Source organism: Phocoena phocoena, chromosome 10 (assembly GCF_963924675.1).
Source record: "Phocoena phocoena chromosome 10, mPhoPho1.1, whole genome shotgun sequence".
Taxonomy (NCBI): Eukaryota; Metazoa; Chordata; class Mammalia; order Artiodactyla; family Phocoenidae; genus Phocoena; species Phocoena phocoena.
Genome location: NC_089228.1, coordinates 45,621,043 through 45,645,729, shown reverse-complemented (window position 1 = coordinate 45,645,729; position 24,687 = coordinate 45,621,043). Strand labels below are relative to the sequence as shown.

General features: G+C 48.1%; 1 protein-coding gene across 5 annotated transcripts in view; it reads right to left on the bottom strand.

The window, feature by feature from the left end:
• Nucleotides 1-24,687, bottom strand: part of TRAK1 (trafficking kinesin protein 1) — a 97,897-nt gene that overhangs the window by 22,828 nt on the left and 50,382 nt on the right. For all 5 annotated transcript variants that reach the window (XM_065885848.1, XM_065885850.1, XM_065885852.1 and 2 more), the window contains 9 exons: nt 19,218-19,294; nt 12,146-12,262; nt 9,464-9,564; nt 8,524-8,632; nt 6,565-6,643; nt 5,469-5,599; nt 4,726-4,800; nt 4,053-4,190; nt 330-406 (listed from right to left, as the gene is read on the bottom strand). In XM_065885848.1, the coding sequence (XP_065741920.1) occupies nt 330-406; nt 4,053-4,190; nt 4,726-4,800; nt 5,469-5,599; nt 6,565-6,643; nt 8,524-8,632; nt 9,464-9,564; nt 12,146-12,262; nt 19,218-19,294 (904 nt within the window). The remainder of the gene's footprint in view (nt 1-329; nt 407-4,052; nt 4,191-4,725; nt 4,801-5,468; nt 5,600-6,564; nt 6,644-8,523; nt 8,633-9,463; nt 9,565-12,145; nt 12,263-19,217; nt 19,295-24,687) is intronic.

The window sequence follows — 24,687 nt, the reverse complement described above, 5'->3', positions numbered from 1 at the left end:
TCTGTATCTCAGATTGCATCTTATTCTTCTTTTCCTGACAGACGTCAAAATTCTTTTAGGTAACATGTTCCACTGAAAAGAAAGATAAAAATGAGCGGTGGTGTCAAGATGGAGCCTGTGTGAAGAGAGATGGGAAATACATCTGTCCTTCCCTGACTTTCTGCAAGTTCATAATATATATTTAAAACGCAACCAGAGGAGGAGGGGGGTTGTCAGCTGTGTTCTCTAATTTCCCTTAATTTAGACTGTCTGCGGAAGGATCACAGTGATCACTGCTGGCATCTGAGGCCCACCCCACAGTCCCTGGGAGCTGAGAACCAAGGCCGTACGCGATGTCTGGCGACTCGGGCTCTTCCAGCTGTAGCTCCTTGCGCATGGTTCCCTCGATCTCCGCCGCCAAGGAGTCCTGGGAAAAGCCGGGAGACACACAGTGAGTGAGCAGCAATTCAAGTGCTCTGTCTCTAGAAGAGGCGCGAAGACAGCCTGGACACAGAGCATAAACCGAGGCCTCGGAACACAGGGTGACAGCATCTGCCACGAGCAGAACGCCGGGCTGAGCGATCCCCATGGAGCTGAGTGTAAAGCCCCTTGGCTCCTATGAACTGAGGGTCTGATAGCAAACCCTATGTTCCCTGGGCTTAACCATGGAGCCGTGGCGGTGACCACAAGAAGAGGCAGAGAGCTTGCGGGGGAGGACCTGAGTGATGGGTGCTGTCATTTGGGCTCTGCTCTTGTGATCCCTGGCCTCCGGCAGGGAAAGCTCCCGTGCCCACCAACCATCTGTGGCCCACCCACCTTTAACAACCGGCTCACATCTCACTTCCGCCAGGAATCCTTCGTCTCCTCCCCAAGGAGACAGCAAACACATGAAGACCTTGCCAGTTCTCTGAACACTCCACTTGCGTCTTTCTCTAGCCAGGTTGTGAATTTGTGGGTCTGGGGAAGACCAGTCATTGAGCACTTCTCACCTCCTGGATGGGCCAAGCCCCAAGCTCAGACTCAACAATGGAGGGGCCTGCCGAGTACCCCTCTCCCTGAACCGCCCACCAGGCCTCACTGGGTGAAGCGGAGGCTGACAAGCGATCCCTCATGCTCACGCAGGTGGATGCCGATAGGACCAGGGTGTACAGAAAAGCACCTGCTGAGGCCTCAGAGGAGGACACCACCTCGGAGAACCTGAAGAGGAGGGCTAAATTTGTGCCGAACTTCCTGCGATGACGGGAATGTTCTCTTTCTGCACCATCCAGTATGGGAGACACTGGCCACAGGTGGCTACTGAGCGCGTGAAATGTGACCAGTGTGACTGAGGAACCGAGTTCTTTTTTTTTGCGGTACGCGGGCCTCTCACCGTTGTGGCCTCTCCCGTTGCGGAGCACAGGCTCCGGATGCGCAGGCTCAGCGGCCATGGCTCACGGGCCCAGCCACTCCGCGGCATGTGGAATCTTCCCGGACCGGGGCACGAACCCGTGTGCCTTGCATGGGCAGGCGGACTCTCAACCACTGCGCCACCAGGGAAGCCCGGAACTGAATTCTTAACTGCACTAATTTTAAGTGATTTAAATTTACATAGTCACTTGTGGCCAGTGGCTTCCCAGCTGACAACGCATGGGGCCTCCTCCAGGGCCCCCCAGTCCACTGGGGATGCTCCCGTCTGGAATTTGTAATTTTTAAGCTAGTTTATTTTTCTTAATACTGTTTACATTCCAAGTTCTGCACAAGGGAAGGACCTTCATACCACTTAAGAGAAGAAACAAGATACCAAACTACTAATGACACTGCTGTTCTGAAGGAAAGTCACAAGCAAGGTCTGTGACATTTGTGGCCATGATCCCCCATGGGCCATCTGGAGATGAGCATGGATCCCTTCTCAGAATAATGTTTTTAAATGAATAAAATAATTAGGATTAAAGAGGAAGCCAGATATACTGAGTTAATTACTAAAATATTAATAACTGCAAGTAGGATAGAGTAACACACAGGATCGGGTTTCAGGACTGGTAATGACTGAAGCGGAGATTAGCACAGGTGGTGTCTTGGGACATCTGTGGCCACTGACATGTGCTATGAAAAGAGCTGTGATTTCGATGGATGACAAAGTCACGCTATGGTGATATGCTAATATCGCTGTGGTTTGTTACCTACCTTCATGAAGGAAGGAAACACCAAGTACAGTTAGGGATTAATGAACATATGAGATATAATCCTCCCTCGAAGTTCAAGGGCCCACTGAATCCTGTCTGTAGATCCCAGATTAAGAACTCTTGGCCATAACGCAAGAGAATTGGGAACATACTTGAGCAAAACCTGCTACTCACTGTTTTATTCAGCAGTTAGAAGGGCTGGGAGCAAGAGAGGCAGAGCCGGGTGTTCTGCTCCAGAGACACAGGCATGATGCAAGCTTTGGATTGCCTTAAATACCTTTCATGCATAATGCACTTTAAAAATAGCCGTCTTCAAAAACTGAGCTCTGCCAACAGCAGAAAAAGGGCAAACAAAAGCTCCACCTCAGCAAATAATAAACGCTGAGAATCAGTCTCTCCAGAAGAAACCCAAATGCAGACTTAATTCAACTTTTCTTACGTCCTGGTTTAGCTTTAAAGTACAGGTCTGTCCTTGAGAGCAGGAACACAGGACAGTGAACCCCAGGCATGCAGGAGACAAGACAGCCCCAGGAGATGTGAAACCAGGAAGGAGGAAAAGTGAGGCAGGGAGCGTACAAAGCTACACGGGCCCGTCCGTCTGTGAGCCGAGCATAGTCAGCTCTAGATGGGGATTCAGGGGATATATTGTCCTTTGCTGCCTTCACTGGGATTCTTGGAATCACTGGATCACCAATCAGCTTCTTGGAAAGCTGACTTATTTACGCTGTGTCTTTCTTTTTTGGTTTCCCTTAGATTTCAATCAGGTGGAGAGAGAGCGCCTGACTTTATATACGAAATCAAAGAAGAAAAGGAGATCATGATTTAGAAAAAGTGGTTCATTCAGACAGCAAGGGGTTGGGTGACAGTGTCTGCAGTGTGGAGGGGGAATCTGTGAAGAAAAAAGAGCCCTGAGTAAAGGTCAATTTGAAAGGGACCAACTTTCACAAACATTTATACAGCCCTCCACTCCTATTTCATTTAGAGGAGTTTCTCTCAAAAGGTCTTCTCTCCTCAGAGAGAACTGGTATCTCATCAAAGCATGGAAATAGAGCCTGAAAAGTTTGTGGTGGTTTGCTTTTCAGTCCGTTGATCCAGCCATCCAGATCTAACACCTAGTAAGCACCTACAACTCTACAATGTACCAAGCACTGTGCTAGGTGCAGAGTATTAAAGAGAGGGAAGGAGGAAAGAGCCAATAAGACATGGTCCCCACCTTCAAGGGGCCCTAGTCTGACAGAAGAAGATAAAATGAGAAAGTTCCCCCCAATACTACTGGGAAATGACCGGCAGAGGGGCACCACCCTGTGCTGACCATAGGGAGAGGTCAGCGTCCTGGAAAGCCCCCTTCTCAAACACATTCCCCTAAAGCTTAAGCATGAAACAGATCAGGCCAGGGTGAAAGAAATAAGACTGTGGGGAACTAAGACGAAAAATATAAAAACGTCACACCCAGCATAGAGGGAAATCTTTTTTCAGATCACGGATGCCGAAAGCCACCAGAACGGTTAATAAGCATACAAAGAACCAGCGGAAGCTTAAGGCAATTTAAGAATTCTCCAACGCGCTTATGAGCCCAAAATAGCACATACTCTAAAAAGGTCGGGGGGAAAAATAATGTAGGGTGCCTTCCAAATACCTGAGGTGCCTACTAAATCTAGTTCCTACTAAATTTCTCTTCCAAGGGCAGGAGTAGAAAAGACAGATTCAGAGGGACGGAAAATAAAGGACCAATTCGTCTCACGTGGTTAAGAAGCCACGGGCTGGGCTCGTGAGCCCTCATCTCCGATCCAGATCCAAGCTGCAAAAGGAGAAGCCACCTGCAGAGGCTCAGCTCCAGACCCGCCCTCCTCCCAGGAGCACCTGCTGGCCTGAGGGTGGGAAGTGGGGGTCAGGCAGCAGGCGGGCACTCACCATGGGAAACAGGCCCAGCGAGTGGTAGCGCCTGGACGTGGTGTTGGGCATGGTCTTGTTCCGGAGGTTCTTGAGCTCTTCCTGGGCCTCGTGGAGCATCTCCATGCACTCGGCGTACTTGTCCTCCAGCTCGCGCAGCTGCCGGACACCAGGAAAGGGCAGAGGGCTGGGATGTGAGACCTGGTACCGCCCACCCACCCACCAGGATCACTACCAGAGGCTCCTGCCCTCCACGGGACCAGCTGCCCTGTGTCCTGAGGCCAAAGAGTCCTCAAGGCATAGTTTTTCTTTTACTTGCAGACTCGGAAATCTCCTAAAACACTAACGAGCAACTGAGAGAAAACAAACGAGAGGACGAATCATCACTCCCTCGTTTCCTGCCACGTCTTTGAACGGGGCTCCTCTGACATGGCGTGCTCTGTGTCCTTTCCCTTATTGGAACGTTTGTCGTGGGCCCGTGCGCACCGGGCTCCAGGCTGGTGTACAGCCCAGCCCCCCAGGTGCTCACGACCAGCGTCAGCTCAACTGGGAGCTGCCTTAGGAGTAAGAATGACATTCAATTCAAAATCAGAATGGTCGTTAAGATGGACGGGGCCCACACAGCCTGTTGGAGGGAGGCTGATGTACACCAGCTGGGACTGGGGCCCTGATGAAATGAGGGAGAGCCACTCACCTCGGCCGTGAGCTGCCGCTGGGCATCCTTGGCGGCCCCCAGGTGTTGGACAAGTTCTTCATTTTCCACTGTACACTAGAACGTGGCAAAGGGAAATCAGCTTCTCTTTTAAGACACGTAGAAAAGTCTAACTTTTCCCCTCTTATTCCCTGATCCGTTATGATCCTATCACACGTCCACAGGGAGATTTTATCTTATACTGGAGTAAAATTTTGTCTTTTATATAGTTTGGAAGGCAGCGTACTTCCTGTGTCCGTGTTCATTCCCTATCGCTTACCCCTACCCTCCATAGTCACAGCCGCTCTCTGGAAGCATTTCACCTCAGGCTTCTAGCAAAGGCCTGACGTGGGGAAACTTAATTGTTTTTTCGCTGCTTCATCTTAAATCTAAAGGGGACAAGGTTCTACCGCAGAATATACAGATGCCCTAAGGACAAATACCAAACTAGATCATTCAGACTTTGAATTCCCAAACTCTCTGTTTACAGTCCCTTTACCTTTCTTAATGAGTTCTATTCATTTGCAGATTTTTCTTAGGAGGTGAGTGGTGATAAATGTGATCCCCTTGCCAATTCAGGGCAACAAATTTTATGCTATTGAATCCGCTAAGCTTTAGCAAAAGCTCTAAAGGGACGGCACAAATTCCTAAAATATGAATCTAAAGGGCACTGTCTTTGGGGTAAATGCCCCTTCTCGATCTCAGAACAGCTAGTTTTGTATCGGCCAGAGAAACAGAAGCCTTACAGCTTTTGCCTTCTTCTGCAAATCAACTATCTGGGAAAGCAGGTGTGTGATCTCCTCCTGCTGGCGGGCAGCATCTTCCGTCTTCTTGGCCAGTTCCTCCGAGATACTGGCAATCTGCACGTTGGCGTCCCCTTTGACCAAGAAACGACAGTCGCAAGAGCCAGAGAGAATGGTTTCTTTGTGGTTTGTCCAAGAAAAAAACATCTTTATTACAAGACAGGGGGGAGTAGTGGAGAGGGCACGTGAAGATGGCTTGGAGGGAGAGTCCCCATCTTCCTATATGGGCTCGGTCTGTCGTGAGGAGGAACCGGCCCACCAGCTGTGGCTCGCAGGCTCTGTGTGGGTCCTCACCCCATTGCCCAGAGAAGATCGGGCAGGCTTTCGCAGTCAGCCGTGAGGTGCCATACCAAACAGAAGGCGCCTCTGGCCAATTCTGCACGTTCCACACAGGAACACACCCCCATCAGTAACAGGAACCCCTGCTGCACTCTGTTCCAGAAAGGAACTATCGCCATGCACAACACAATTCCCCTGGGCGTTTTCAACCCATATTCAGAGCCATAACTCATTCTACTAGATTTAAACATAGGGTGCGTTTCATTGACTCAGTGTTTTGCTGACACGCAGAATACCGTGTTGCCCATTTGTCTTAACGTGTAAACTTATAATGGAGAGGGTGGGGGGAAGCACATCGTATTTGCAAAGCTGAGAACTCTGGCCTCAACGTTTACACATCAAATTACTGATACTATAAGGCTGTTCTTCCACATCTTCAGCTCAGGACTCCGATGCTGGACCTAACTCAGACATTCGATAACCAATATTCCAGCAGAAAGCCAAAATTAAAATTAATTTTAATTAATTGCGAGAGACTGGGAATGTATGGCTGACAACACCGCACCCGCTGTCTCATACACGAGGGTGAGGGGTGCCGCACAAGATCAGGGGAGGCCTCTAGTTTTCGGAAAAAATGCTACTGAGCCCAGGCCGGCAGGAAGACCACACTCTATCAGGTGATGCAAATCCGTCTGGTCTTAATGATGGCAGATGGGGAAAGTAAAAGCGGGGGACAGGAGGGGCGGGGGGCAGGCCATACTCAGCTCCTTCACGCAGTCGTTGACCAGCTGCTGCTCCTTTTCTTCATAGGTAATGGTCTCCGTCTTCAGCTGGCAGGCCTGTGGACAAGGCTCAGGTCAGAGATCCCACAGTCGCACCTGGACAGCCTAGGGGATGCAGCAAGGGCTAACCTGGGTCTGGAAAGCTGCCCTTCAGCATCTCCCCAGCTGTGACCCACTGAGCCCTCAGATATAGAAAGTCAATCCCAACCACTAGAGGGCACCACACAAAGCAGCTGCTAAAACTCTTGTGAGCGCCCCCTCTATCAGTCGGCCTGTCTATTCACGTGTGTCTGTCCTGGCTCACAGTCATGGACCCCCTTGTGACCCAAACAGTGGCTATGACACAGCCCTGCCTACCGTGGGCATTCTAAGGATAATCACCACCACAAGAATGGCTAAAACTTATCACCCCTACTACGTGCCGGGCACCATCCTCTGAGTTTCTGAGTGGGAGTTAGACCTGTTGTATTCAGCTGAGCAAAAACAGGGTATAATATGAAAGCATTAAAGTTCAGAGACCCAAGAGCTACCCCTCAGACTCTGGATGGCTTTGCTCCTGGCTGAAAAGGTGGGAAGAGATCTGAAGGCCCCAAGAAAATGTCCCAGTTAGAGAGGTATCTCTGAGCCCTCAGGTCCTGGCCCCAGAGATGCCACAGTCCTGAAAGCCAGATGCAGGAGCTGGAATCTGTGGCTGGGATCAGATTCCCTCCGCTTGCTTTAGGGGAAGACTCCGACAGAGGGACAAATTGCTGTGTGCCTGGGGCTAGAGCATTTACTTGGGGCAGATGCTGGAACTCAGAATAGGGAAAACTGGACTGTAGTCGTGGCTCAGCCACTGCCTGGCAGAGAAAGCTTGGTCGCACTGGGCTTATGTCTCCCATCAGTAAATGAGAGGCTGGAAGAGTTGATGGCTAAGAGACACGAATGACCCTTTCCTCGGGCAGGAGAGCATCCCGTTAAGCCCAGACATGAGGCTCTTCCCAACATGCGAGGCAAGTTCGAGGTGACAGGTGGTCTGCCCTATTGGAGGGACTCTGGGGAACCCTGGGCCAGCTTAGGTGAACATGCAGCCCAAACTTGACAGACAAGGGCCTGATCGATAGGGCTGTACCACACCTCTGGCTAGAAAGCATAAACTCATGGATAAGTAAACAAAAAGTACTAAATTTGCATGCATCTGTATTTCTGGATAGGGGTAGTGGGTGAAGAGAAATAATGTGGGGTTTGGAGCCACAGAGACTTACAAACCCTGGCTCTGTTGCTCACTAATTTGCAAGATCTTTGGCAATCAAAACACTTAGTAGCCTGGGTCCCGGTTTTCCCTACTGTAAATGAGAATCAGAGTAACCAGCTTCCAGCCTTGTTGTGAAGATTTTTTTAAAAAAAGAATGCAGGCAAAGTACCCACCACAGTGACTAGCCAATCAGAAATACTCAAAAGCACGGGTTTCCAAGCTGCCTCACTCAGTTCAACCTTTTTAAGTTAACTGTCTAAGAAATATGTCTCCAAGTTCTCGTGTACTATTAGGGCACATCTGACCTGCAGTAAAGTGAAAACGAGGCTTTCACACCAGGCCTCCAAGTCACTTCTGCGTCCGAGCTGGAGACCACCATGGCAAGCCCCACTTTCCAGGAGCTTTGGCCCTGACCGAGAAGGAGAAGGGTTTGCCACTCTTACCCAGCCTCACGCTGCATAATTCACCAGTCCGTCTGCTGCAGCCCGGACAGTATGTGCTGCCCTTTGAAGGCAATGCCCAGCTCATAAGTGAGGCACGCCCTCTGGGCACTTGGTGTGGCTGTGACCCCAGGTCCACATGGCTCTTTCACAGACCATCACCCTGGAGGACGGAGGGGCTGTAATCACAGCTATTCTCACCAGACATGCAAAATGGGGCCACCACCCTTGCAGAGGGGACGAGGGCAGGGAGTGCACTTCACCTCTGATCGAAGTACAACGTTCTCCTCTTCAAGGTCCTTCAGCTTCTTCTGGAGAGAATCCAGATGGAAGTAATTCTGGACGGAGGAGGACGACTCATTCCTCTTCAACCTGGGGGAGAAAGTTCACTTTCTAGGGAGGGAGGCATTTCCTCCGACCACCTGGCAAGCCATGGAGAAGCACCAAGAAGGGCCGTTTCAAGGAAAGCTCACGAAAGGTGCAGGGGTGACAATGACCCATCAGGCTGCTCCCTCACCACCAGGAAAACAGCACAGGCTTACAACACTTCAGAGCCACATCCCAACCCTTTGCTGTTACTTTGCCTCAGGTTTCGGGGGAACCAACTCTATTTGAAGTCTACACAATCTGGGATGCCTTCTATGTGCCAAGAACTATTTTAAGTACCCTACATGTATGAACCCATTCAGTGCTCACAGCCCCAAGAACTGAGTACTATTATTATGCCCACTTTACAAATGAGGAAATAAGCACAGAGAGGTTAATAACTTGGCCATGAGCCACAGAGCCAAGATCTGAACTCAGACCACCGGGCTCTAGAGTTCATGTTCCTAATAGGAGACTCTGCTGACTCAGGGAAGCCCCTCCCCCCAGGCACCCCCCAAGGACCCACCACAGCACTGCTGGCTCCAGAACCCTGTATTTCCTCCAAATGCAGAGTCCAGCCTGTTACTCCTTAACAGTGAGGCCAAACCAATCTGAACTGACAAATAAGCAGTAAGACCCAGGAAGAGGAAAACTAAAATCCCATCAGAATGGGAAAATCCATCTGTCGGAGGCACTCGGAGATGTCTGGCCTACAGAAGGCTGAGAGCAGCTGACCTGTGCTGTCAGTGAAGGTGACGCTGTCTAGGCAACTCCAAGCACATGGACCACAGCCAGCCAGTGCTCCAGCCTCTAGAGACAGGCCCTTGGGTGACTTACGGGGTGGAGCACACAGACTCCGGCTCGCTCTCCTCTGCGGCGCTGGTGTAGAACTGAAGCAGCTCATCCTTCATGGACAGTTCATGCCGGAGCTGTGACACCTGCACAAACACAGCCCGTCACGCGCTCTCTAAATGTGACAGCATCCCCACTCGTGCTTAAACACTTATTGCTCACTGACAACATTTTTTAAATTCCTCATTCAAAGTGAAGGCATGTCACCGATTTTGTGCTATTCAAGGAAAACAAAGGGCCGAGTTTGATCCCATTTAAGAAAAATACAATTACTTTTTGGCAAAAATCCCTCTGTTTAAATTTGTAGTTTTTACTTTGGTACAAAGAAGAGGTGAGAGGGGACTAGAAGGTGCTAGAATGATGGCTGGGGCGGGGGGCGGCAAGACAGCATAGGGGCTTTGCAAGTAAATGGATGACCAGCTGGGAAAACACTCAGAGACGTGGACCATGTTACCACATGGAGGAAGAGGCCATTCACTTCTGCCAAAACCAAATCCCATCTCGGACCAGGACCCCTGGTGATGTCAGTTCCGGGTGGGCAGCTACAAGCAGCGAGCCCGGCAACCCTTGTTCTCCCGCTTGGAAAATCTCATAGCGCCACCTTGTGACTGCTTACACCCTCACAGGAATTCTGGCCAAGCTTGGCCAGACCCTGCTTTGTACTCAATGATTACAAGATAGGCATTGCAGATACAGGAAGAAAAGAGGCAACCACGAGGAACTGGCCGTACCGACTACTCTGCAAGGATGGTTCTGCAAGTCGCACTTATTTATACTTCAGGTTTAAAATAAACAAACCTGAACCATAAAAATTTTCACCTGCCCTTTCACCATTCAGCACCGATGAATAGGCAACCAGCACTGTGAGGGAGGATTATAATCGTTTTAATTCTTTCTTGTTTCTAATTTGATTTGGGGTCTATAGTTTATCCCAACTTTCCTACACAACACCGTGAATATATTTTCTCTTCCACGGAGAAACCAGTTTTACGTGCGTAAAGGCTTCGGCTTCAACACCTAGACTGATCATTTAATGATGTGCCAAGGGGAAACAGTTTTCAAACTCCAAGGTTTCCCAAGGGGACAAAAAGTCACTTCCACCCCCAAGTGCAGGATGCACTTTGTGTGAGGAAAGGAAGCCCCAAGCAAGGGCAGCACCTTGGAGAAGTAGCACGTGAGGGGCGACGGGTGACCATTTACTGGTTCCTGATGGCATGTCCCTCTGCTCAGAAGGGGCCAAGTAGGGGGCCAGGCTGACCTTCTCCCATACTTGGGAGAAGGGAGATTCAGGTCATGATGCTGGAGGCCGGGACAGCAGGGGTCAACTTTATTTCTCCTTGAACACGACCGTATCTTACCTCATCACCTTTTAAAGAAAGCCCAGGATTAAAACTTGCCTTTATACAGTGCCGTACATCAATTATATCTCAGTAACACCGGAAGGGGAAAAAAAAAAAATCAATAAAAATTACAATAAACGCTTAAAAAAACTTTTTCTTATTGAGTGGCTACTCTGTTTCATCACATTAGATTGGTAAACCCAGACGACAATAGCTGGGAATATCTTTAACGAGGAAAAAGTCTGAATGCGTCTTAGGGACATGAATAAGGGCATCCCCGTCGCCCCCCCCCCCACTAAGAAAGTTTCTGATAGAAAATAAGGGAGAAGAAATGAGAAGAAGGAAAGCCAATCAAAGTCCTCACAGTTCAGTTCAAAGGCCAGTTACGGGGCTTCCCTGGTGGCACAGTGGTTGAGAGTTCGCCTGCCGATGCAGGGGACGCGGGTTCATGCCCCGGTCCGGGAGGATCCCACATGCCGCGAAGCGGCTGGGCCCATGAGCCATGGCCACTGAGCCTGCGCATCCGGAGCCTGTGCTCCGCAACGGGAGAGGCCACAACAGTGAGAGGCCCGCGTACCGCAAAAAAAAAAAGGCCAGTTAGGATGATGGCAAAGACACTAGCAAGGGGGGCCTGGCTGTAAGCTCCTAATTCTGGTTGTAGCAAACCCGCCTGACTCTGCAGCCTTCCTCCTCCCGTCCACACCGTATCCCTCCCAGAAAACCAGTGCCGCTCCTCTGAGACCTCAGCCCCTAAGTTAAGCCTAAAATGTTCTTCCCCTGCCCCCCACCCCCCATAATGATGGGGGCTGAAGACATAGACCAAGATTTGTATCATTAACATAGTAGGGCTTCGATCATGAAAACAATAGGCTATTTTTGGTTTTGTTTTAGAAACACAAAATTATATTGTGCTGACGAAGGGGCAGTCACTGCCTCACTCTGCAGCATGGCTGCAGTTCCTTCTCCGCCTGCCAACGCCCACCCTGGCTCAGGAATCTCCGCTCATTGTTGGAATAGGCTGTGTGCCCTTCAGCCAAGCTCTGAGTGTCTTTCTCAGCTGACATGATGATCTAGATTCTTGGAGGACACGGGCTGTAGCTGGTCCACACTGGGGGCCTACTGACCATGTGAGGGCTGGTCCCAGCCTGGGCGACCTGTCCACACTGCCGGAAGGAGACACAGATGAACAGGAAGGGCAGCAGGAAGGCAGCTCTCCATGTCCGGGGAGGGCCTTCCCCAGCGGGATCCCGTGAAATCATCACCTTCCTCAGGCACGCCTTTTGCGGCACCCAAGCCCCTGCAGATGCCCCTGCTGGCAGGTCCTTACCTCCTCCCTGATGTGTTCCACCTGCTCCTCCAGCAACTCATTCCTCTCGGTGAGTGTCTTGTTCTTCTTCAACAACGACTGGCCGATCCGAGCAGCCAACTCTAGATCCCGCTCTTTCTATGAAAGGCAGAAGCGAGAGCAGAGGTTGAGAAAACCCGTGCTTCCAGCAGGAGCCCACAGAACTCAGGGTCAGCTGAGGAAAACAAGGGCGTTCAGCAAGGACAAGGGAATCAACTAATTCACCATCCACGCACCAGTGTCTGATACCTGTTCAAAGAGGAGCTCACTCAGCTACCAGGGCCCCAAGCAATGAAAGGGAACCTTCCGATCTAACGAAAACAAGTTTCTTCCTACAGCGAAGACATGCTTCCAAAAACCTTTCTATGCAACTGCTTTTGGTCCTTGTGTAATCATTTGATAACCTATCTCTCTACCTGAAGGGCTGAGCTATTGTATCGCCAGCACCCAGCACAGGGAGACACTCGGTAACTATTTGCTCAATGAATACGTGAATCCAGAAATTCCAAAGTGCACTTAAAATAGCCAAGGCAGCCTCTCTGGCACACATTAAGCTGGAATTTACTGAGGTCCTTAGATTTACTGCGTATGAAACAAAAATGTTTAAAGTTCCTCTAAACTAGGATACAGTTATGTGTTTCTTTTACTTATGGAAGGTAGGCTACTTAGGCTTTATTTTTTTAAAAAAATAGCTTTAAAAACGGAGAAACAACGCATAACATTGCCCTACTTCAGAAACAAAGACTATTGCAGACAGAATTTTCTGTTAGCTCAGTTGCTGACATTTAGAGCACAGCAGGGCACAGAGGAAAATCTTTACTGGCATACAAAGATACAGCTGCCTTTATGGGAGGAAAGCTGTTGCCCGACAGTGGAGACAGCGGGGTGGGCGCCGTCACCAAATGCAGACTCACTGATCCTTGCTGGTGAAACTGCTGGCCATCACGAGTAGATGCACTTGCTCACTTTTAGGCGGGGATTGGCACGGGGAGGAGAACTCCGGAAAATGAAATCCTTTTAGAAGCCTACGCTAATTATTCTGCTTATCTGGTGTAAAAAAGCAGAAGAAGAGGGACATGGGCTTTTGAGCAGAAAAAAAGCTGGGGATTCAGGAATCTCCGCTTCTGATAACCATGTAGTCTTGTGGCTTCCACTTAACAAGGATCGGGTACCCTCTAGATCCATCTTTCCCAAACACAGATTATAAACCATCAGTAGGTTGAGAATCATTTTAGTCATGGCAACTGTCATTTTGTTTTAAATGACATTCAACAGCATAGAACTGAAATACCAAAGTGCATTCCACATAGTGAGGTTATCACTTCATGCTTAAATTTTGCTTGTCACACATTTACCGACAACCTAAGAGGCATTTCTTATAGCAGGTACCCGTCAAAAGTTTAACTGCTCCAGGTGAACCGTTCTACCCTAAAATTTGAGAGTCTGGGTTCTGATTCAACATCCCCGGGGTCCAGTTCCCTCGTCTGTGAGATGAGGTAGGGTGGACGGGCAGACTTGCTGAGGGACCCTTGGAAGAACCTTCTAGCTCTATGATTCATTGAGTTGTAAGATACTTCAAAAAAGCATTTTTTATTTCTAACTGCCTATGTATCCACCAAATTATACCACGCAAGAGTAGCACACCTTCCTTTGCTCATCATGGGAGTTTCGCTGAATTACGAGCAGAGCACTGGAGGTCAGAGCATAGTTTGGGGGGACTGAATCCAACAGCGATTTGGCTCTCTGGAGCTCTTGCATAAATGATGGTCTCTCTCCCCTAGGTCTTCCATGGTCCTGAAACCTGTAACTGCTGTCCCAGAAGCCAGCTGGGTGTCATGTCAAGTGAGCCATAAATTCCTCCAACTCCTTCCCAATCTGTGCCTCCCCCTCATGCCCTCCCAGGGAACAAAGGGGACCAGTGAGTCTGCCCAACGAACCGAGACGCCCCTCTCTGTGCATTCATCCGTGCCGGCTACTGTGTCTACCAAGGAGGGTCCTTATCTCAGCGGCCCTTTATTACTTTTCAGACACAACGGTTGTGCGTATTTGGTACTGGGAGGAAATGACCCACAGGGATCGTGTGAGGGAACCCACTTCTACAGGGGCCGTCTCAAAATTAGCAACTAGTGCAGGTTTCAGCTGGCTAACTCTCCGTGAAAACTGTAGTACCCCTGTCCATTTCCCTTTGGAAGTGTGGTCTCCATAAATCTCACTCCAGTCTGTTAAATCTTTCTACTAGAGCAAGCCCTCAGACTGAATAGCCAGCAGGTGCTTCATGCTCACTGGCTCACTGCCTACTGTTCTGTGCTGCTTGCGATCATGCAATCCAGCTGCTAAGTTCCAGCACACACAGACATTTCATATGCAGATTTCAGTGCAAACGAATCAAGCCAAAATCATAATGATGAAGACAGGCTGGGCAAGGCACTGATGAGCACGTGAAGAATGCTGAAGGCTTCCCACGGCACACAGGGGCCTGAACCCAAGAGGAATGGGACGCAGGCAGGGGAAGGAAACAAATGCTGAGGGGCTCGACAACGAAGCCCCTCGCCCCTCCCCACTATACCCCAATACACGTCAAACCTCAGACTTGAGGGCCTCCTTGCCCTCCGGAGGGGACAACTCTCACTTTGTCTACACCCACAATCTAATCTGTATAGTAACATAAAGAAAATGCTCTGCTGGGAAAAAAAAAAAAAAAAAAGGAAGTTAGAGTAAAAATATTCAGAGATGAAATGAAATTCTTAAACAAAAAAGTCATCAGGTCTCTGGTTTTTCTAAGGCAAAAGGCCAGTTGGGTTTCTCTTTAAGAAATTCAGTAAGCGGGCTTCCCTGGTGGCGCAGTGGTTTAGAGTTTGCCTGCCGACGCAGGGGACACGGGTTCGTGCCCCGGTCCGGGAAGATCCCACATGCCGCGGAGCGGCTGGGCCCGTGAGCCACAGCCGCTGAGCCTGCGCATCCGGAGCCTGTGCTCCGCAACGGGAGAGGCCACAACAGCGAGAGGCCCGCGTACCGCAAAAAAAAAAAAAAAGAATTTCAGTAATGAAAAGAGTCTCATTTCTTACAACCAGCCAACATGTGATAAGTATTTACTTCGAAAACCAGGAAAACAGCTAGGAAATGACCACTGGATCAAACTCCAGTGAGAAAATGAGACCATAAATAAATCTCAATTTGGAAATCAGCTATTAGAAGAACTGGTTCTTTTATTCCCCAGGAGATGGCGGTCAGGTGGGGCTCATTCTGGCTCTCCTAGCTCCCTCTCCGCAGCTATGTTTCGCTGAAAACTTAATGCACTGTAGGCTATACGTATATGTATGGCTGATTCATTTTGCTGGGCAGCAGAAGTTAACACAACCTTGTAAAGCAACTATACTCCAATAAAAATATTTTTTAGAAAGACTGTGACTTGTGTCTCAGCCCCTTTTAGCAATGACCATGAACACTCGAGCCACCTGGCACGGCCCCAGAGACGGAGAGCTGCCTGCCTCCCACGCTGAGCAGCTGACTCATCTCATTCACCCATTTTGGGATAAAAAAGCATGACTCAGGAGCTCCTGGAATAACCCTCTCCGTAACTGGGGAGGAGACAGCTTTGCCCAGAGGTAAATTCCGAACAGCAGCAAAAGCCAGGGCGAGCTGCAGAATCCTCTTCCCCTTTAACCCGAAAGCAAACTCTTCACATTGGCCAACGGCTGTGCTCCGGCATCCTGTGCAAATCCCGCCAGCACCCCGCCTGCCTGCGGCAGCCGTGCGAAACCAAAGCAAACGACCAGAGGGAACGGGACCAAAGCCAAGAAAAGCACAGCATGGCACAACCTTCACGCGACTGGGGCAATTAGACTTTAACCAGGAAACCCGCCTAGTTCCAAAGAAAGGCAGCAACTCAGATGTGATTCTTATCAGGAAAAGGAGAGGCACAGCTTTGTATATAAAACACGCTGATGCACACAGACCATGGCCATGGTGAGCTGTTAAAAATAAAACAAAAAAGCACAGCAAAGAGCCACCTGAAGAGACTGCCCCACAAATACTCTTTTGAGCAACTCGGTTTTTTTTTTAAAGATGACAGCATACTTCCTGATACAGTGACACTCATTTAAGCAATGAGCTGTGAAGTGCTGATGACCAGGATCTCCATACAGGGCTGGAGTCCCAGGCTCCTCTGAAGTGGTCCTCAAACATCCAAGCAGAGACAGGTCTGGCCCTGCAGAGTCCTCACCCAGCCCTGCCAGCTCACACCCGGCAGGAGCCAGGAACCACGGGCCATGGATACTCACTGAAGCAGCAGCCCATTAAAAAAAAAGTTATCCAGTTCATGTTTTTAAAGTAAAAATGTCTCATTGACAATCAACTAACCGTACTCCCCAAAACTAAACAAACAGGGCAGTAAACAACTACAGCCAAAATCAACAGGGCCACGTGCATAGTGGTTAAGGGCCCGGGCTGGAAAGCAGCTGAGCCACCGGGTGTCGTCTGTCCTCTCAAATGTAGGTCCCCTCACAGTAGGATGGGGGAAATAGTGGCATCTACTTCTGAGAACTATCGTAGAATTAATGAGATGACGCACAGACAACACCCAGCTCTCAAAGTTTACCCTTAATAATAAGCGTGACCACAGAGGCAGACACTTATCAAAGGCCCATCATTTCCAAGATTAAAAGGGCGAAAGAAATCAGGACCCAACAGGGTCCTCGCCTTGGAAAAACTTCTAACCGATCCAGTTGGATGAACAAAGCCAACAGAATGACAGGGTGGTTCCCGAGCTCAGGGCTGGCTGGGGCACGGACTACCTGGGGCTGGGGGAGTGTGATGGCTTCAGAGATCCCTAATGAGCCCTGCAGTATGACACTCAAGGCAAGAAAAGACAGAGGGGCCAAACGGTGCAAAAGGTCACAGGTGGGAGAGCAGGAGGCAGGTCCCGGTGATGAGTATTAAGACGATTCAGGAATGTGATCGAGTGTGTAGCCTTGAATGCCATGCCAAGGAGTTCTGAGTGTCGTGGGAAGCCGAGGTCATTAAAGAGGGCTTGGGAGGGTGGCAGCTGCAGGGAAGATGACAGAAGAGAGAAAACTCAAATCTCACTGCCAGGGCTCCAGGAGCTGGAGTGGTGGCCTTGGAAAAAAAATAATAAAGGTACAGACGTAGGACCTCCCTCAGAAGACTTGAGGACTAATTGGGTATGGAGTGAGGAGTGGATTTAGAAACAGGACAGTGTTGAGGAAAATTGACACAGCAGGAAGGGGGAACATGGTAAAAACTATTTTCAAAAGTTGGTGGTGCCAACCAAGCTAGCCTACGAGGTCACTAATGCCAGCCGCCGAGACGGCTGCAACTGGAGAGTCACCAGAAGGCCAGTGCCCTAAAATGCCTCACCAATGGCCCTGTCACACAGCCAAAAAATATAAACTCACTTATTCGGGGCTGAGGAGTTTGTAACCTCCCTGACATGCAGGTGGTCAAGCGGGTCTCGGCTCCTGCCCTGTCTCAGCTACACTGGGTCTACCCATGGGGGGCCTCCAGGAGAATGGGAGGGGAGTGTGTAGCAGGGCAGGTGAACCCTCAGGAACTTGAGGTAGGGGTAGGGGAGTATTGGAAGGGTCCAGCCCTCAGAGCAGGTAGGAGAACACTGGATGTGCAGAAGGGAAAAGCGCAGGGAAAGAGAGAGACATAAAAATGGGGTGAAAAGGGCTTCCCTGGTGGCGCAGTGGTTGAGAGTCCGCCTGCCGATGTAGCGGACCCGGGTTCGTGCCCTGGTCCGGGGGGATCCCACATGCCGTGGAGCGGCTAGGCCCAAGAGCCATGGCCGCTGGGCCTGCGCGTCCGGAGCCTGTGCTCCGCGGCGGGAGAGGCCACAGCAGTGGCAGGCCTGCGTACCGCAAAAACAAATAAATAAATAAAGGGATGAAAAGATGCCCCCCACCAAAAAACCTCAGGTCCCACACTCCTGCTTGGTCCTGTGTTTCAACTTTGTTCTGCCACCGGCTGAAAATGATGATTTCTGTGTCTCTCATATCTTTCTACTCTCTTCCTCAAGAAGGGCTAATGAATAGTCACATGACCCCAAATCATTCTAGATTCTAGAGCAGAAACCAGGGTCTAAAAGTTAGCACCTCTGGGACTTCCCTGGCGGTCCAGTGGTTAAGACTTCGCCTTCCAATGCAGGGGGTGTGGGTTCGATCCCTGGTCAGGGAGCTAAGATCCCACACACCTCAGGTCCAAAAAACCAAAACATAAAACAGAAGCAATATTGTAACAAATTCTATAAAGACTTTAAAAATGGTCCACATCAAAAAAAAAAATCTTTAAAAAAAAGGTTAGCACCTCTGCATTTGAGGTCTGATTTTGTGGGAAGAGTGGGAGGTACTGCTTTAAGATGGGCACTTATTCAATAAATACTGAGAACCTACCATGTTCTGACCTGTTGAAGGCATGGGGATACACACATTATACTCATCTGCTTCCAGAGGCCACCACAGCACCTTAATTCTCAAGTGTCAACAGAATGCTGAGAAGAAATTGAGAAAAGCATAGTCTCTAAACTAACTACAGCTCATCTAATCCCAAGCACGTTTCCTAAAATTTTCCTTGCCATGCTTGTTTTGGTTATTTCCATGCTGACACCGCATAATAATATTCCCTTAACCTGATGTAAATAAAAACATAACAAAATGCAACTAAAACATTACAAAGATATGGATAATGATGTATTTTTCTGACATTTTTTGTATACACTTAACATATATCATTAGTATATATTTTAAGGGTTTATAAGTCTTAAACAGGGTATTCTACAGCAAGTATTTAAATGCCACCCTATTCTGTGTCATTAATACATTCCTTTTAAAATCCAAAATACCTTGTACAAAGTTACAGTGACAGAAGCCAACATAGCTCTCAGTTCAAAAGATAAATAAAATAAAGCCACTGAATTATACCCTGAGAGGGCTCAGTTGCTGAGAATCTTCACCGAGAAAGACAGTAATGTATGCTTTAATTGATATAAATTATAATCAGCTATAAATGACTCTTTGCCTTGCCCCAAATCACTTACCTCCTCAAGAAGCCGAGTTACAGAATCTATGTCATTATATGTCTTAGTCATCTGGCCAACTCTTTCAGCACATAAAACTGCAAGAAATAAAAATGACAATGAAACTACTGATGCTACAGGCCTGCCAAACAAACAACCCACCTAAAAAAGTGACTCTAAAGTCGTACTGGGCATAAAGGGTGATTGGTTTTGCTGGGTTCAGCCCCACCAGGTTTCGTTCCCCGGTTCCAGAGAAAAGATTCAAGCTGTGGGGTGAGGGGGCAGGGGTCTACTGTTCACTGCAAGGCCTTGACGCCGCGCGCGTGTGTGTGTGTGTGTGTGTGTGTGTGCGTACGTGCACATATGCACGTGCACACTCGGGGGTGGTGCTGAGGGTAGGGCGCTGGAGTGGAAAGGGGTCTGGCTTCGTATACGGTCAGCAAACCAAAGTGGGTCAGCAGCACAGCGACTGAGGTATGAACCGTCAGAAAGATCCATAGGATCTCGAACCCACTCACTGTACAGACCCAACTACGTGGATAGTCTGGGTCCTTCCCAAAGCAGCTCTTGGTATAATTATTAAACAGCCTTAGCTGATAATTTCATAATGGCACACAGCCCACTCTTCCCCAAATGGACTAAATTCTAAGGCTATGCAAACAGTTTCCAAACCATGAAAACCAGGGTGACAGATTTTTTTGTTTTAATCCACACTCCCACCCAATACTCTCATATATGGTATTTCACGACATATGCCATTTGCTTAAGAGGCCTTAAGAGGCTGTCTGCAGGCCACTTTAGGACTGTGCTCTTCCTCCGGAGAAAAAGGGTGTGCACTGAAAGGAGGCTTTAGTCTCCAGAAGAATCTCAGGGTGGTTTTATTTTAAATCAATGGCAAGGGATCGATGTGTAGTCCAAATACCATGAAGGTAGCATGGGTTTTATTCTGAGGAGGAAGGAGTGAAAGCAAATGGATTTAGGGCCAAAGTGTAAAATTTTTTGAAACCAGCCACTTAGGGGCTACATAATAACTTGTTAGTAACTCCTCATAACTAAGACTCTAGAAAATCATTCTTTTAAGCGTAGAGAACTTCGCTTTCGCAACAACCCACTTGCAGTCACAGCCCATGCAAGGCCTTTGGGAACTGAAGTATACTGCTAAACCAAACTCAGTAGCGTTACTAATGGCTAATTGCAACTGGACAATAGGTTTCTAAATATTTTATAAATCCAAGTAGAGATCATCCTAGTGGGTGAGCGCAGAGAAATCTGATCTGTTGGAATGATTTTCTAGCTTAAGGAGGAGACCTGAAATCTGGTTCCAAATCTGAAACCCTCCCAACACAGGGCCCTCAGAGCTGGGGGCTGGGGGAGATGAGCAGAGGTTCCTTTGCTGGCCTCTCCTCCACCCAGTTTATGGCAGGAACCCTCCAGCCACTGGAGGGAGCATTGCCTCAGGCATTTTCCTTCTCTTCCCACAAGGAAAAGCAAGGGAGATGTACAGGGTTGGTTTGAACCAGAATTTAATATGATGGAGACGGAGTCCAGCTCAAATTGCTCTAAATAGATCATCAGCCCGAGGTCACAAGAAATCCTTAAGTGGAGATTCCTGTGCCTCGGACAGGAGTTGGTTTTCATGCTGCACAGCTGTGATGCTCTGCAATGGTACAGACAAGACCCGGGAGCCCTCTAGCCAGGTCCCTCTAGGAGAGCATGGCGTCCCCTGTCATCTACCGGCAGGTACAAAGGCCTCTCTGTTGAAGCTTGTGCTGCGACTCTAGGGCCAGCTAATGTCCCCCTTGCTCTCCTCAAAGGACCAAGTCCTCTGCTTTCCTGGAAAAAAGGACAACCAGGCTACATTTTAAACTAATCTTGGCTCTATGTCACCCTAACATAAGAGAACAAGATTCGGAGCAGCTTTTTGCTCTGGGATTGTATTAAACAGAAATTATATTTTTAAAGCTATTTTTTAAAAAATTGCGATCACTGTCGTTAATCACGTGTAGATAATCAGATGCAGATGTCAGAAATAACACAGAGATCCCATATACCCTTTAAGTGTCACCCAACGGTAACATTGTGTAACGTTATATTCACAACCAGGGTACTGACATTGCTACAATCCAGGAATCTCACTCGATCTCCCCATTTTACTTGAATGCGCACGCGAGCGCACGTGTGATTGTAAGCGTGCATGTGTGTGTGTGAATATTAAGCTCTAATGATGTTATCGCCTGTGTAGTTTCTTGTATCCCCCAGCACAAGGACCCCTTGTGTTGCCCTTTTATAAAGCTAATTGTAGAAATATTTAACTTGCTTTAACAACTGAACCCAATAAAACGTACACCTGGGCCAGGGTTTTTTCCAGCATTAACCAGTCAGGCACGTAGTGTCACCACGTACACGGTGACTGGAGGCTTGGGGTGCAGAACATGCAGGGAGAACCTCCGGGAGGTTCTGAGGTCTTTGACAGAGCCCACCTACAGAAGTCAGAGGCAGAAATGAAAAACTCCTACGGAAGCATGGGCACTATTATTCCAGTTATGTTTTCAAAATACATATAATCTCACCAGCGGGGAGGTGTACGGATTTACAATACACACAAGAAAACAGCAAAGCCATTAAAAACGCTGATATTTGGATAGAATTACCAATTTTAATATCTTTTTTGTGCTTAACAATTTTTTTGGGGAGTGATCATGCACCGATGGGGAAAACATTACTTAAAATATTTTTCAAAAAATATGCAGTTGACTACAATAGAGGGTCCTTCCTGAGGTAACTTTTAAGAGAAATTAGTAGCAGCAGCAGCCTACTTTTACCAAAGCATGCTGACTACAGCCTAGCCTTGTTCTTAGCCCTCTAGATGGATTATATCATTTATTTCTCAGAGCAATAAATACTACAGGGTAAACACTCACGTTCACCTCATTTTACAAATGAGAAACTGAGGCCCAGAGAGGTTAACTAACTCATCCAATGTCACACAGCTCGCAAATGGTGAATTTCAAAATAAAAGGAGACTCCTAGCAGGGGCAGCAGCTAACATTTATGGAGGCCATGCTATGTCCGGGGATTTAATGTGCTTCTTTTCGTTTACTCCTCAGAACAATCTTGCAGGGTAGGCGCTGTTATGATGACTACTCCATGGATGGGGAAACTGAAGCTCAGAGAAGTTAAGGACCTGACCAAGGTCACAGCAAATGCGGTTGCATATGGCGGGAGCTGAACCGAGGCCAGTCTGGCTCCTGAACTATAAACTAAGGAGCCACAAAGAACGCAAGGGCAAGGCTGAGGTCAGCACAAATGAACAAAGTTTAAGAAGCACACAGAAACCAAAAAGCATCTGTGGTGTAGGTCAGATCCCTGACTCTGTGGCCCTGAGGCTGAAGTTTTCATAGGAGACTCTACCAAGGTCATGAGGCCCTGGGCAAACTCCTGTAATTGTGTCTTGGGTTTCTCTTCCGAGAAATGAGGAATAACAAATGACTCTTTTAAACAGGAAGACAAGCACAAGCTGCATGTTTCGAGCACCAGTTTTCTAGATACTCAATCTAAAATAAACTGTCACAAGTTTTCTCTCTCCAGGAGAACAGTATTTCAAATAGAAGTTCCACTTCTGACCAAGGGAGCTCTACCAAATAAATCCACTTCCCCCAAAAGGTGTCCAAAACAAACGCAAATGTTATGCTCAGCAGAAGCTAGACATAAAAGACCATCTATTATATGACTCCATTCATATTAACTATCCAGCACAGGCAACTTATAGAGACAGAAAGCAGATCGCTGGTTCCCTGAGATTAGTAGGAGTAGGAATGGGGATTAATTGTAAACAGGCACGAAGGATCTTACGGGAGGGAGATGTGTATGTTCCAAAACCGAATTAGGGTGATGGTTGCCAACTCAGTAAATTTACTAAAAAACACTAAACTGTTCACTTAAAATGGGCGAATTTTCCAGTATGTAAATTATACCTCAATAATTTAAGTTACCACCAAATAACATGCAAACAAGCATCCCTGAACTACCTATGCCATATTCCAGCCACGTCCCCATAACATGACAAGGTAAACACATTCTTCCATGATCTCATGATGGAGCCTTCCTCCGGCCCCAAGAATGTTCTCAGACAGCAAAACTGTTTAGGAATAGCAAATCATCCATTCGAAAACTCAGCACTGGTGAACGGCACATAAATGTACTAATCTATGTCACACAGACGAGACTATTTTTATTTTTTATTTTATTCATTATGTATTTTTTTTTATTGGAGTATAACTGCTTTACAATGTTGGGTTCATTTCTGCTGTACAATGAAGTGAATCAGCTATATGTATACATATATCCTCTCCCTCGTGGACCTCCCTTGCACCCTCCCCCATCCCACCCATCTAAGTCATCACAGAGCACCGAGCTGAGCTTCCTGTGCTTTATAGCAGGTTCCCACTAGCTATCTATTTTACACAGAGATAGCTGTCATAAATACTTGCTCAGATGGCAGAAGAATTTCATGATATGTCCATAAGAAAACCGAGAGCCAGCTCTCTCCAGTTTTACTGTTTCACCCTTCTCCCAAGTTACAGCCACTTCTTGGAGATTCAGCCATGCCCTTCCTTTGCCTGTTGCCCTTCAACATCTATCTTCAAAATAATTTAGACTTGGCCCCAAAGCCCAAGTGTATTAACTACTAAGACCCATAAGACACACATGATTTGGCTTAAAAAACAAATAAAACCTATTTTCATGCAGCCCTTGAAGTGTGTACAGGAATAGGGTGAGGCCCACAGTACCTGGTAATAAAAAACAATGCTCATTTGTCAGTAATTAGAACAAAACGAAAAAAGGCAGAACAAATGCTTTGTATTCTTGTTTAGATGGCTTCACGTCAAAACTGGCCAGAAGCGTAACGAACCTAATTCTTACGAATGTCCCAGGTCCCTTCCCACCTGTATAAAGTCACACGATGGCAGCTGAGTCTTATTCATTTGGGGCCCGACACATGGTTGATGCTCAAAAAAAAGGGAAGGTTTTGTTTTACTCCCAGACCGGTCTTTGCAAAGAAAGGCTCATTTCTAAGCAACCAGAGGGCCCAGGGAGGGGTGAAAACATAAAAGCCTGGTGTATATCTCATCACCTCCAGATGAGCATGTGTCTTGGAAAGGGGAGGTACCCCCTCCCCGCCAGGCTTCCTGCATGAAAAAGAAGCCATCTGGAAAGAGGCAATCAAGTTCAAATCCAGCGAGACACAAAGACATGATGAGGCACAAAGCTGCTAAGAAAGAAGCTGCATTAACAGAAAGGCCTCGACTAATAAGCAGCTGTGGTCTTAAGCTAGAAGCAAACGGGCAGGCTGCTGGCTACTACGACTGCTCTTAGGTGAAAGGTGCTGGTTTATCATGGCAGCTTCAGGGACGGTCTGTGGGACGGCGTGGTGGCAGAGGCCGGCCTAGAGCCCAGTCCATCGCGAAGAGTGGTCTGTTTGGCCACGACC